The sequence below is a fragment of the Bubalus bubalis genome, chromosome 5 (assembly GCF_019923935.1).
Source record: "Bubalus bubalis isolate 160015118507 breed Murrah chromosome 5, NDDB_SH_1, whole genome shotgun sequence".
Lineage (NCBI taxonomy): Eukaryota > Metazoa > Chordata > Mammalia > Artiodactyla > Bovidae > Bubalus > Bubalus bubalis.
Genome location: NC_059161.1, coordinates 36,264,491 through 36,278,945, shown reverse-complemented (window position 1 = coordinate 36,278,945; position 14,455 = coordinate 36,264,491). Strand labels below are relative to the sequence as shown.

Sequence of the window (14,455 nt, the reverse complement as noted above, 5' to 3'; positions counted from 1 at the left end):
TAAGTCAACACTCTGGGTCTAACACAGAGCTGGGTGATTTGGGTCTCCTTGCTCAGCCTCTCAGTGCTTGTTTTTGCACAGGGAAAATGCACACAGCCACAGCATCTACTGAATAGAGCTACAGCTAGGGTGGTCATGTGACCTGCTTTTATGTTTTTCCTGAACAATTATTAATCTTTTTGCTCTCATATATGTCCCAGTTTGGATGATAAATTATATTCTCATTCTCATTATAGTGAAGATTAAATGAATTAACATGTGTAAAATGCTCAGTGCATGTTAAGTGCTTAGTGAGGGTTAGCTGCTTTATTATTTTGGGAGCTCTATTATCTGCTTCCCTCTCCCTCTCTACATAAGCTTGCTCCTACTAGCGTTACCCTGTATCTGCCATCAAGGACAAGGATTCAGTCACTCTTCTTGCCGGACCTGTAATGTTTCCTTCTCCTTTTGGCTTCTTCTCATTCTGTTCATGGTTTATAAGCCAGCTCAAGCAGCCCCTCAGTTAATTACTCATGGAATACTTTGTTTCCCAAATAAAAGTCTCATCATAATGTCCTCTTAATTGCCCCAGCTTATGTGTCAGAGAGAGGGCAGAGAAAAGTAATTTATTACTCGCCTGTATGTGCCAGGTGGTGAGTTAGGATCTGAGAGTACAACACAGGGCAAAAATAGTCAGGGTCAGCCCCTCATGGAACTTCTAGCTTAGAGGTAGAGACAGATGTTAGCCAAATCACACAAACAAATGTGAAGTTACAGTGGTAGAAAGTGCTGCAAGGGGATTTAACCTAGTCCTCTTGGGCAAGAAAGGACATCCTGGGGAAGTTGCTATTGCACTGGGACCTGAAGGAAGAGTCGGAGATACTAGACCAGGAGAGGAGAAGAGCACCACAGACAGAAAAAAGAACTGGAGCTGTCTCAGTCCAGGTGGGGGGGTGTGTTCAAGGAACCGTGGAAGAGGCAGGGGTCAGCACGGAATGTAGGAAGTGGGTGGGGGTGAGGCCGGATAGAAAGATAAGGGCAGAAAGAAAGGATCCTGGCGAGGGTTTGTTTTCTGTTGTGGCTGCTGCTGGGCTTTTCTCAGGTTGTGGTGAGCAGGAGCTGCTCTTTGTTGCAGTGTGTGGACTTCTCATCTTGTTGCGGAGCATGGGCTAGTTGCCCCTCAGTGTGTGGGGTCTTAGTTCCCAGACCAGGGATTGAACCCATGTCCCCTGCATTGGGTTTTGAGTTTCTAGTTAACAGTCCCAGATTTGGGTTTTAGTTACTGGAAGTGACAAGTCACTGAGTATGTTAAGATGAGGATTGACTAGTCACATTAGCCTTTTGAAAGCAGAGACCTGGCTTCAGTGTAAAAAGAGAATTGTGAGGGTTCAGAGGAGTGGATTTCAAGAGGAGCCAGTTTGAAGTGGCACAGGAAGGGTACACTAGTAGCTTTTTGACTAAGGTTGAGGTGTTGGGGTTGCTCCCAAGTAGATGCATTTGAGAGAAATTTATAAGGTGACAGTGTCATGCTTTGTTGATGATGGAGGTAAGGCTTTGGTGTCCAGCTTGCCTAACAGGATGGTCAGGGGCACCAGTCATAAGACAGGCCATGTGGGGCCAGAGCCTGCCTTGATTTTGATATGTTGAGGGACCTTTGAGACATCCCAGAGGGGACTTCAGGTGGGCAGTTTTCAGACACCTGCCTCTGCAGGAGAAGTTTGGTAGGCATGTTCATTTGTGGATTGCCTGTGTGGTTGTGGTACCTGAGGGCTGATGGACACAATGAGATGGACTGGGATAAAGTAGAGGATGAGAAAAGAGGACTCTGCGCAGTGCCTAGAGAAACTGCTCCATGAATAGTAGGTCCAGTCCTAGAGGTGGAGGAACAGTGGAATAGACTCTAGGAGATGATTGTGCCGGGAATGCCCAAAGAAAAGAGCCTTTGCAGAAGGAGGTGGGGTGATTAACCCTGTCAGAGGATGCCTGGTGGTCACGTGATGAGAGGGACAAAAGCTCTAGTGGATTTGATGTAGAGAGGAGGCTGCGTCAACAGGAGTTGTTCCAGTGACTATTATGGTGTAGTCATGGTCCTTGTCAGTCAGTGGAGAGGGACGCAGGTTAACAGCAGGTGCCAATGGTGGGTCAGTGAGGGCCATTTTACAAGCAGGATGGGAAACAGTGAGGGGTGGACTTTGGGTGGGTCTGGGAGCTTCCTGGAGTTGGGCAGCAGGAATGCCAGAGGCTCTAAGAGTTGAGCAGAGATTAGGCCAACAGAGGGGAAGGGTCAGCTGGAGCATTCGAGAAGGGTGAGGTGGGCTGGAGAGGAGAAGGGGCGTCAGGAAAGGAAGGCCTCTGTGCTCTTTGAAAAGGAATGGTGGGCACTTAGCTGTTCATTATGTGGTGAATTGTATGGTGTGTGAATTATAGCTCAATAAAACTATTTTTTAAAAAGAACTGGTGGAAGGTCAGATGCTTGGCTGGCTGCATTGGAGGATGAATCGGAAGGAAGGCAAAAACAAAATTTTGTAGTCACAGAGACCAGTTAGAAGGCAGTTGTAGTAATCTGTGTGAAAGATGGTGATGGCTTGAAATAGGCACTTTCTGCGTCAGTTGGAGCAGTGGATGAATTACAGAGTTATTCAGGAGGCGATTGGTAGGCCCCGAGAGCTGAAAAAACGCCTAGCGGCATGGCTGGTTGGGTATTTGACAAATGTTAGCATTTCTTGCTGTGGCTGCATGAGGAAGAATTAATTGAATTCACTAACTGCATTTGGTGTGAGGGTCAAGTGTCCTCCTGAATCTGGCTTGAACCGCTGAAATGAGTAGAACCTAGGGATCAGGCACTCAGGTGGGACGAGCAAGTTTTCAGTGCTAAGTGGGTTTCACATGATCCAAGAAGAGATATTTTAGAATTTTTTACTTCACTTGTGCTCAGTTTTATGTGATTTATTTATTAATCATGTAACAGAATCCCCCCTCCTCCCTTGTAGGAAATAAATTCTTGAGGGTAAGGGTAATGTTTGGCTACGTTTATATGTTGCATAGTAGGATACATGATTGGGTATTATCTGCTGTAGTCGAGAATAAGTCATGACTGACCTAGGTATGTATTATTGATAATTTACATTTATAAAGCATTTTGCAATCTCTGAAGTGTATTTGCTGTGTGTGCATATACTTAATTTTCACAGCAGCTCTGTGAATAGCTAGTTATTATTCCTTGTTGTTTTTTTTAGTCGCTAAGTCATCTCTGACTCTCTTGTGATCCCATGGACTGTAGTCCGCCAGGCTCCTCTGTCCATGGGATTTCCCAGGCAAGAATACTGGAGGGGGTTGCCATTTCCTTCTCCAGGGGATCTTCCTGACTCAGGTCTCCTGCACTGCAGGCAGATTCTTTACCATTGAGCCACTTGGGAAGCCCAGTTATTATCCCAGCCCTACAGCAGGGAAACTGACTCAGAGAGAGTGATTTCCCCAAGGCACTAGCCCTGGCAGTGCCAAAGCATGAACCTTTGCTTCTCAGTCCACTATGCTTGCAATTCTACCAAGGGGCCAAACCTCCTGGGGCCGCTGAAATAGTGACAAGAAATGGTTTCCTTAAATGAGATTTGGGTCCTGAGCATGATTGAAATTTGAGTATTTTATCCAGATTGCTTCTGGTAAGTAGTATAAGGTGTTTGTATGTGGTTGGTGGCTTCATTTTGAAGAGGCAAACGATGTTTGTGTAGAGGTTTATTTAAGTAACCTGAAACAATGCAGAATAGTTCTGTATCATTGACTGTCGAATGAATGCCTTTAACACTGATTAGATTACAGTGAAACTAAGCCAGCCTACCAAATTTTATCAGTTAAGATAAAATCCAGTGCAGTCTGATGAATCTGGAAACTAGTGAGAGGACTATACATTTATTTTTATTAAAAATCAGTCCTCTTTCTCATGTCACTCCAAACCCTCTGGCTTCCTGATTTTTGAACGTACCTGAATCACTCCAGCCTCTGGACATTTGCAGTTGCTTCCTCTCTGCTGCAGTGGTCTCCGTGTCTCTTCTGTACTCTTGGGACAAAGCTGCCTCCCTGACCACTGTTTAAAATTGCAGTCCTCTTATACTCCCTTGTTCCCATTGGACTCCCTACATAAGCTCTTTTAGTGTAATAGATATATCCATATATTTGTATATATGTTTATACCTTTCTCCACTTCCTGGAACATCAGGTCCACAGGCCAGGGATGTTTGTATGGGGTTCTCTGCTGTTTTCCCCACGCGTGGGCACGTAACTAGTGCACTGGGCATTCAGCACACTAGCATCGTGGGTATTCAGTTGACATTTGTTCAGTGAAGAAGATTGTTTTGAATCTGAAATGTTTTTTAGATTAGAGTTCTCCTTTTGTTAATTTTAAACTGTCTTTTCCTGTATTTCCTGTTGAATTGGGTTGAGTAGTGGATCGACTTGATATTTTCAAAATTTTCTTCTTTCTTACTAGGGAAGAGTACCTTCTGTTTGGGTGGGAGAGATTAAAATGAGTGTGTTTCCTAAACGTGTCTGTGCTAATTATCAGCAAGCATATATGTAGGAAAAGTTGGCCCCTGTGAAGATACAGATTGTAACCTGAGCAGTAGGTTGCCATCAGGTCAGGTGGGTTCACCTTGGCGAGGGCTGCTTCAGACTCCACTACAGATGCTCTCTTCTTAGTTCCCCTTCTGTAGCCTGAAAAGTGGGGTGATGACTCCTGTTTGGTTCACATCACTGAGTAGTAGACAGAATCCAGTGAGAGCATGGCAGGGACCTGCTTTGTGAACCCCTTGCTGTTATACAAAGACACTATAGTGTTACCTACCGAGGAGAACATTTCCAGTGTCCTGAGGTGACAGCTACCTTTCTCAGTGCCACTGGATCCCTTACCTCAAATGTTGCATTGTATGTTGGTCGTTTTATAATGAAGCTCAGAAAAATGACGATTATTGTGGTAAATGCAGAGGGAAAAAAAAAATCCCCACTGTGCTATATTTCAGAGACAAATGTGAACAGAAGTTGAATTGACTTTAGCTTTGGATTATCAGTATTCTTAGTTATCTTAAAGTTGGACACACACACACACAGAGGGTTTCATTTTATGGATGGTTTATCTACTGATCATTGATTTTTTTCTTGCTAACTCTCGGTAGAAACAACTCAAAGTTTTTTGCAAGTAGAAGTACACTATATGATTTTGTAGGGAGTAATGTTGAATGTACAGTTTGGACTTACTACTTTTTTTCTGTTTAAGTGCTGAAATAATATTTTTGCACTGTTTTCTGGAGCAGTTATCTTGTTAACCCTGGGGAAATTATGTTTTCTTGAACTTCTCTGAAGTATGTCTGTCCTGAACTGAATCTGAGAGTCTTCCGGCCTAAGCTCCTTGTTCTTTTTAGACTCCCAGGAGACCTTGGTACGTTCTCAATGTCAAAGAGGAATGTTTTAACAACCACGTTAGCTGATGGTTTTCTTTCTTGCATGATTGGCTTGTTCGGGCTCTAAACTTAAGCCCAATGGAGAAAGTAATATGTCTCTTTGTGTATTTTCAATTGCTAACGCTAGTGGCCTCCAAGGACTTGGGGGTTTATTACTGTCTGATTAGCAGATGATTCATTGAAGCAGAACTTTTGCAGGCAGTAGAATAATTTTTCATTTTCTGGAAATATGTTTAGAAAATTGAAATCCTATCTGAGAGTGCATTTCCTCTATAGAAGGAAGCAATTTAGGTTTGTGCTTCATACTGTCACTCTTCTGACTTTGCTTATAGATTGTTGGCATTATTGCTCATTCATGGGTCTCTCTCCCAAAGCTGGTTGTTAACTTTTTTTTTTTTCCTGAATGCCTAAGGATATTTGAAGTGCTAATGGGAAGGTGTCTTCTGGTATCAAGTTTGACCTAAGAGGTTTGGAGAGAGTACATGAAAATGTTTACGGCTTTGGCATGACCAAAGAGAATTTTCTCTGTGTTTGAGGCATGTAATTACAAACTGACTTGGTGGTTGTTGTCCGAGTAAAGAGGACCAGTCTTTTGTTTGCATGTATTGTCCCTATCTGGCCTGAGTAGCACAAGAAACAGATGGTTCTCCTGTTGACCAGTTGTCTCCTCTTTCTGCATGAGAGCATCAAGGATTGGGACCATGGGTTCTTCCCTTGAGTTATCTTTGCTTCTGAACACCTGGCAAATAGACAGTGTTTGGTACAAACTTGAACAAGTGAGATGAGATACTGGGGAAGATGATAAAAGAGTGCAAAAGAAAAATTACTGGTTATTATGACTGTTCCAAGACTGACTTGTAAATAAAATTAAAAATTTTTAATTTTTTAATAAGATTGGAGTTTGGGGTTCACTCTTCTCATTATATTACTGTTCAGACTTTCCTTTTGGGCTTTAGTTTTAGACGTTTAGGGAGACTATCGGAGAAGGCAATGGCACCCCACTCCAGTACTCTTGCCTGGAAAATCCCATGGACGGAGGAGCCTGGTAGGCTGCAGTCCATGGGGTCGCGAATAGTCGGATACGACTGAGCGACTTCACCTTCACTTTTCACTTTCATGCATTGGAGAAGGAAATGGCAACCCGCTCCAGTGTTCTTGCCTGGAGAATCCCAGGGACGGGGGCGCCTGGTGGGCTGCCGTCTGTGGGGTCGCACAGAGTCGACACGACTGAAGCGACTTAGCAGCAGACTTAGCAGCAGGGAGACTATTAATAGTGGATATTTGGAAGAATGTATAAACCACCTAATAATCTCTAAAGATGGAAGGTTGTTTTGGGAACCTGTTTGTTTTGTGAAGACAAAGATAATATATCTCCGAGAAACCAGTTTTCTTGGAAAGTAACTAGAATAGTAGACTTAGAAGATGTAAAAAATTGTAATCGAAGGCACAGGAATCTTGCTTTGAGGTTGTTATTTTTGAGTCAACTCTTCTGTTTATTCTTGAGAGAAGCTTTGGAAATTTAGAAAAGTGACCAGAAAGAGTCTTCAGAAGACAGTGCACTGTGAGACATCCTAAGATGTTTTCCAAGGCTCTCCAGATTACATACTTTTTTTTTCAGGTGGAAATAATTTTTACTATAGGTTCTTTCCCTTTTAAATTAATATTGTGGTTCATAAAACTCCTTTTTTATTTTTTTTGTTGTTCAGTTGCTAGGTTGTGTCCGACTCTTTGTGACCCCATGGACTGCAGCACACCAGGCTTCCCCATCCTTCACTATCTCCCAAAGTTTATTCAAGTTCACATCCTTTGAGTTGGTGATGGTGTCTAACCATCTCATCCTCTGCCCACGCCGCCTTCTTTTGCCTTCGATCTTCAGTCTTTTCCAATGAGCTGGTTCTTCCCATCAGGTAGCCAAAGTATTGGAGCTTCAGTGTCAGTTCTTCCAGTGAATATTCAGAGTTGATTTCCTTTAGGATTGACTGGTTTGATCTCCTTGAAGTCCAAGGGACTCTCAAGAGTCTTCTCCAGCACCACAGGGATTGTGCCCCTTATATGTTGTTTACTGGGATACACTTTACTTTTTCATTTTAAAAGGAAAAAACAGTTTGTATACAGAAAGCGTCATTTGCCCTTATGCATTCAGATATTGTTCATTATTAGTGTGATAGAAAGTCCCAAACCATTTGCTAGCTGAGGCCAGCAACTGTTTATGTTTAAATTTTGTATCATTGTCCTAACCTTTTTCCTGTGGCCAGTAAGAAGTTTTCAGTGCTAAAGCATGAGTAAGGATGAGAATCATTGAACAAAATATTATTTTAGGAAAGGAAATATGGGAAAATGTTACAGGAAAACCAATTCCACTCTCTCTTTTTTTCTCCTAGCATTTTTGAAACGTTGGGGTTGTTGGAGTGGTTGGATTTTCCCTGGAATTGAGTGAGAAATTCAGAAGACTGAAGCCCAGGCTTACTGTCTACCTTTCACGGAGGCCCAGCCGTGAGAGGACAGAAGAAGGCACGTGGCGAATCATGACAGCTGACAAAGATAAAGACAAAGACAAAGAGAAGGACCGGGACCGAGATCGGGACCGGGAGAGAGAGAAGCGAGACAAAGTGCGTGAGAGTGAGAACTCGAGGCCCCGCAGGAGCTGTACCTTGGAAGGAGGAGCCAAAAATTACGCCGAGAGTGATCACAGCGAAGACGAGGACAATGACAACAACAGTGCCACCACGGAGGAGGCCACGAAGAAGAACAGAAAGAAGCCCCCGAAAAAAAAGTCTCGTTACGAAAGGACAGACACCGGCGAGATAACATCATACATCACGGAGGACGATGTCGTCTATAGACCAGGAGGTGAGGTGCCTTTGGGTCTTTACGGTGTCTATGGTTGAGAAACCTGGTGTCAGCCTGTGGATGCAGGTGGACATGAAACCCAGAAGAGTGGGTAGTGGTTTGGGGCAGGAAAACTCCAGGTAGTCAACAGCTCCAGGCTTCAGTCAGCTGGTGTGCTGGCCCTTCCCTGTGCCCACCTCTGGGCCTGCCCGTGAGGCTCTCCTTCTGTCCGTGTCTTCTGCTGCTCATTCTCACACTTCACCGTCTGCCCAGAACTTTGCCTCTTTTCACGTCCCTCTTTGCCTTTTGTCTTCAGCACAGATTAGACTGTGGTGAGGCCCTGCAGAGTAGAGTACACGGTGGGACAAGTAAGCCTTCAAGTTCAGGGTTACGGGTCATTTTTACATTGGCTACAGGAGTGACCAGAAGCTAGACAGGGGTTTTTAGTGGGCTTCAGACCAGGGTTTATTCCTCCTGATGACCTCCTTTTCCCTAGAATTAAGCTTCAGGGCCTCTAATCAATGATAATAGATGAAGCCAACTAACCTGCTTTGTTTTCCAGGAAAGGTACTGCGTCCACTCAATATATTGAGGTTATTTGTAGCAATTGTTCAGAGAGAGACCAGACCCAGCTTGCAGATAAGATGTAGGGAAGCAGGTGGTTCAGAACCTGTTGAGCACCAGCAATACCTTCCTTTTTCATTTGATACATTGTGTATATTCGGGTACTTTCCTTACAAACGTCAGTTTAAAAAAAAAAAAAAATCAGATCCTTTGAATTGCTTACAGTGTTGAGGAATGACATGAGTTGCATGAGATGTAATTAATAGGTTGGAAGCCTCCCAGTTTGATGTTTTTCTAGGAGCTGAAGATTAAAGAGATTATGTCATTAACCTGGTGCAGTTATTTTGCTGAGCTGTACTGTAGCTGTGCTGAACTTCACATAAAGTACTTGATTTTTTCCCCCATATAGAAATTAGTTTTGAATTTTGAAAAATAATGTTCTCACTTACATAGATTAGCTTGTATTCACTATACTTTTTGGCTGATGACTGAGAAGATATTTATGTGATATAAACTTATCAAAATTTCTGGGGGAAATTAGATAAACTTATCTAATTTCTGGGGGAAATTAGAGCTCTGTTGTGGAGATTTGGTAGTGTGTAGGTTACTGTACTGACAGAGTCTTTGATTCACCCTTAACATGTTGGACAGTCAGAATGTCCTAGCCACCGAGGAACATATATCAGTATAGACAAACTGCACGTTGATTGCTACGGACCTGTGTACTTCTAGATCGCAAGAAAGAGACAGAATGCATTAACTTCTTTAGATATAGGTTACAGGATGATACCTTAAAAATCAGGGACGATCTCATTTGTTATTGTGTCAGAAGGCTGGCTGTCTTGTGCAGAACTGAGGGCCAGCCTTTCTCAGCAGAGAGTTACTCTTTTTTTTTTTTTTTTTTTTCAAAATGCTTCTCCAAAATACTTGTAGTCCGAAATATATGGGAAGTGCTGCATGTACTGTCTCTTATGTGAGACTGTCAATTAATAACTTGGAGAAGCCCTGCAGTTAAGGAAACTTCTTTAACATTAAACAAAACAAAACAAAACCTGCCATTTCCCCTATTTGTGGGGCTGTGGCATCCTGTTTCTGCTGAATATCTCCTTAAGAAAAATCATTTTTGAGAAAACAAGTTTGAGAACTGTTGCACATTCATATTGCATATTCTACAGGATGGTGGGAAATCTTTTCTTCTTGATGTTTAGAAGACTGTGTGGAGGGAGGTTGGTAATGGCTTATTTTCAAAACAGTAGGTTCTTGTTTTGGGGAGGAACTGTGTACTTAAGGGAGGCAGACACTGTTTCAGTAAATCTGAGGACCTTTGTGAAATGTGAAAAAGGTATACAGCCTCTCTGGAAGCTGTTATAAAGGACTGAAAACAACAAAAATGGCTTGAAAATTTTCTGTGGTGCTCCAGCAGAACCACTTGCTGGGAGACGCCCCTGTGCTTGGCCGGGTGACAGGTGCGGCCTGTGGTTTGCATACTGCCAGGTCCATAGATGTTTGCCTCTTTGGTAAGGAGACAGTCTTTGACCTTCTCAGTAGTTTTGTTTCTTTTGGGGTTATTATGCATTTGAAGGTGAATGACTTCTCAGTGGAAGATGTTAAAATATTGCCTCTTTTTTAGGTTTTTCTTCTCCTTTTGTCTTTTTTCTTTCTGATCTTTGTCTTTCTTGGTGCAAAGTACTACAGTAAAATCTTCGGTTGGTGATGAAAACCCTTACATGCACCCAACTGCAGAGATTCTCTTTGGTTAGTTGTATCTTAAGGGTTTCAGTAGGGACTTTATGGGGCATCATAAGGGATTCTTCAATGTATTATTAGTTTTTGAGTGGTAGACCTTTTATGGGCTTCCCTGGTGGCTCAGTGATAAAGAATATGCCTGCAGTGCAGAAGTTGCAGGAGACATGGGTTCGATTCCTGGGTCAGAAAAGTCCTCTGGAGGATGAAATGGCAACCCACTACAGTATTCTTCTTGCCTGGAGAATTTCATGTACAGAGGACCCTGGAAAGCTCCAGTCCATGGGGGTCGAAAATACTCAGACACAACTGAGCACAGTGTCTTTTCAGACCTTTTATGCTCATTTGAAATCACAGATAAATTTTTTCCTTTCCTGAATTGGTTTCAATACTCAGATTAAGTCTAAATTACAAATACCTCCCAAAATGTCATTAAGATTGAGCCTAGCGGCGAGCAATAACATGAGGATAAAAATAGACTGTTATGTAATATATGTGCTTGTCCTTGGGGGATAAGCCTATGTTCACACTGTTTGGTCTGAGAAGACTGAGGTTTTATTGAGGAAATGAGTATTTAGAATTTGTCGTAGCTAAGGTTTAATCTCATGCCTGGTTACAACCAGTTCTTTCTGATCCTGCTCCTCATCTCTGCAGCTTTTTATTGATCTTAGAAGCACAGCATGATGGACTTTTAGTTACACTGTCCATGTTACCTCCTACCTTAGGGTCTTTGTACCTGCTGATGCCTCAGGTTTGTGACCCGCGCCCACCCCCCCCCCCACCCCCCCCCAGCCACCTCCACTCCAACCCAACAAGCAGACACACTGAGCTACTGTCCTCTCTTTAGTACTCCATTCCAGTGCCATCACCTTCCTCCCACGCCCCAATTATCCAGATTTCCTTAACAGGTACAGTCTTGGAGTCATGTAGCTTTCCTTCTTGCACTTGTAACAGTAATAATTTTCTGTTTATTTCTGTTATTATTTTACGATGTCTCTCTCCTCCATGAAGGTATCTACTCTGTTTCTACTTATCATTGAATTCCTGAGATCTGCAAGAATAGTGTACACATAGCATGTATTCCGTAATACTTGTTTTTTGTTGTTTGTTTTGGCCTCACTGCATGGCTGTGGGATCCTAGTTTTCCAACCATGGACTGAATCCAGGGTCCCTGCAGTGAAAGCACAGAGTCCAAACCACTGGACCACCAGGGAAGTCCAATACTTGATGAATAAATAAGTTTCTGAAATTTTTATTTAAAAATATATTGACTGATTGATGATGTCACAGAATAATGCTTCTGGAAGTCCAGTTCGAATAATTTATTTCCCAGTGAATGATTTAACAAGCTTGTTATAAAAACCAAAATCAAAACCTTGTGGAGCTCTGTGTATACTTTGCATCTGTGTCTAATCTAACTTCTTTGTTGTCCATCAGCCGTTACTCTGTTTCTGAGATGCCTGTCACGGTGACAAATTGATTTTTTACACAGCTGTGTGCAGTCAGATTTCTCTTATGGGCATTTTCAGCATAAAGTATTGGTTTCTAAAGTTTGCTGTGGGTGGCATATAAATTTCTTTCTGCCTTTTTCTTCCTTCTTTTCCCTCACCTTATTGAGATATAACCAATACATGACATTAAGAAAATGTGTAGTTACACAGGGAACTTAATTCAGTCAGGAGGGAAACTGCCGTTTGTCACAACATGGATGAACCTGAGGTCATTATGTTAAGTGAAAAAGTCAAAGAGAAGTACCACATGATCTCTTCCACTTGTGGGATCTAAAAAAACCAAACTCGGAAACAGAGAACAGATCAGTGGTTGTCACGGGTGGGGAGGTGGGGGATAAGGAGTCAGGGAGGTGAGTGAAGGCAGTCAAAGGGTACAAATTTCCAGTTGTAAGATGAATAAGTTCTGGGGATGTAATGTACAGCATGTGATGGGAGTTAAAAATACTGCTATGTGTATTTGAAAGTTGCTAGGTAAATAGAGTAAGCTCACATGACACACACAAAATTCTCCAGGCTCCACCCACTGGAGTGGGTGGCCTTTCCCTTCGCCAGGGGATCTTCCCAACCCAGGGATTGAACTCAGGTCTCCCACATTGCAGGTGGATTCTTTACCAGCTGAGCCACAAGGGATGCAACACACAACCCACACACCCACGAGGGTGTGCACAAAATTAGTCATTATATATATATATTATTATATATATATATAGTGATTATATATATATATATATAATTTTGCAACATATATATATATGTTGCAAAATGATTATACCACAGTGAGGTTAGTTAGTATAGCCATCATGACACAATGACACATAGTTATAGTTTTGTACTTAGAAAAAAAAGTTAAAGCATGGAACTTTAAAAAATGTATAGTTTCCCTTTAGTTCAGATTTCTGTTTAAAGAGGGGAAGGGAGTTACCAACTTTTTAACAAATGATATGTCCTACCATTTAGCGCCTGATTCTTCACTGAGTGATTGATCTCTGACCAGTTAAGAGGCTGAATTCGGTTTTAAAGTCTTGCTTTTCTGAATAATTGAAAGCTTATCTTCTGCAGTCACTCAGACAAACATTCTTTCTCAAAGTAAACCTAAAGAAAACTCTGGCATTTGGTATTCTAGGACATACATTTTTGGAGAAAATAAAAGCTCATTGATCTGCAACTTTTTATCCATGTCTTCTATCTGTAGAAGAATTTTTAGGTGAAATTGACATGAAAATGAAAGTGTCTTCTTGAGGCATTCTTATTTGGGAGGGAGTGTGAGTTTTTCTGATGATTGCAAGAATTTTTTTGTGTTACAAGAAACATGAATCCTGGCATAAAGGCACCTGTAGGGTTAATAATGATTTAACTTGTGTGACAAGATAACTTGCATGTAATAAACCTAATATTAATCTGCTTAAAGCTTTTCAGTGGATCCCTTTTGCTAGTAGGACAGAGTCTAAAACCTTCACATGGCACACCAGACTGTGATAAGATTGCCTGTCTGTGCATCGTCTTTGGATATTTTTTGACAGGAAAGAAACACAGGCAGCGTGTGAGCTTGCAAGGGCTGTCATAACAAAGCACCACAAGCTGAGTAGCTTAAACAGCCAAACGATAGAAATGTATTGGCTCACAGTTTTGTAGGCTGCAAGTTCGAAGTCAAGGCGCTGGTAGGTTTGGTGCTCCCGTTGAAGGTACTGGAAAAGGATCTATCTGTTCCACGCCTCTCCTAGCTTCTGAGAGTTCCTCGACTTGTCTGAGCATAGCTTCAGTCTTCTCATGGCATCTCTTTGTGTGCCTGGTTTTGGATCTCACCAAATTTATCCTTTTTATAAAGACACAAATCATTGAATTAAGGCCCCACTCATTCTAATTAAAAGTGATCACATCTGCAGTGATCACTTTTTTCAGGAAGGTCAGTCACATTTTGAAGCACTGAGGGTTAGGACTCAAATGTATAAATTTTGGTAAGATGTGGTTCAGTACATGACAGGCAGGAAGAGCGTTGTTGCCAGGAGGACTCAGGTTTGAGTGACCGGAGTCTGTGACCACTTCAGCTCTCCTTAGTTGTGTGTCCTTCCAACACCTGTGAAAATATATTTATTTTCAATCACGTTTTAGTATACTTTTCATTGTGGATTGCATTAATTTTTTTTTTTTCTGTTTCCATTGAAATTTTACTTTGCCTTTTCCTATGCCTAAAGAAATGATTGCCTTTTAGTGTTTATTAGGAAGTTATTCAAATCCTGCATATGTATAGGAAAGAATTTTAGCACATAAAAAGTTATGACTTTATGAGGGTGGAAGAAACAAGAGAAACTTCTTTTGGTTATTCAAACCAAAAGAATGGGAAGTGGCAGAAAATTTGGGGACGAGTTAACTCTATCTTTT

At 42.0% G+C, this 14,455-nt stretch overlaps 1 protein-coding gene across 4 annotated transcripts in view; it reads left to right on the top strand.

Annotated features, from left to right (window-relative positions):
• Nucleotides 1-14,455, top strand: part of RERE (arginine-glutamic acid dipeptide repeats) — a 412,205-nt gene that overhangs the window by 143,923 nt on the left and 253,827 nt on the right. For all 4 annotated transcript variants that reach the window (XM_044942961.2, XM_044942960.2, XM_006076676.4 and 1 more), the window contains exon 2: nucleotides 7,811-8,279. In XM_044942961.2, coding sequence (XP_044798896.1) covers nucleotides 7,955-8,279 — 325 coding nt within the window. In that variant the 5' untranslated portion in view covers nucleotides 7,811-7,954. The remainder of the gene's footprint in view (nucleotides 1-7,810; nucleotides 8,280-14,455) is intronic.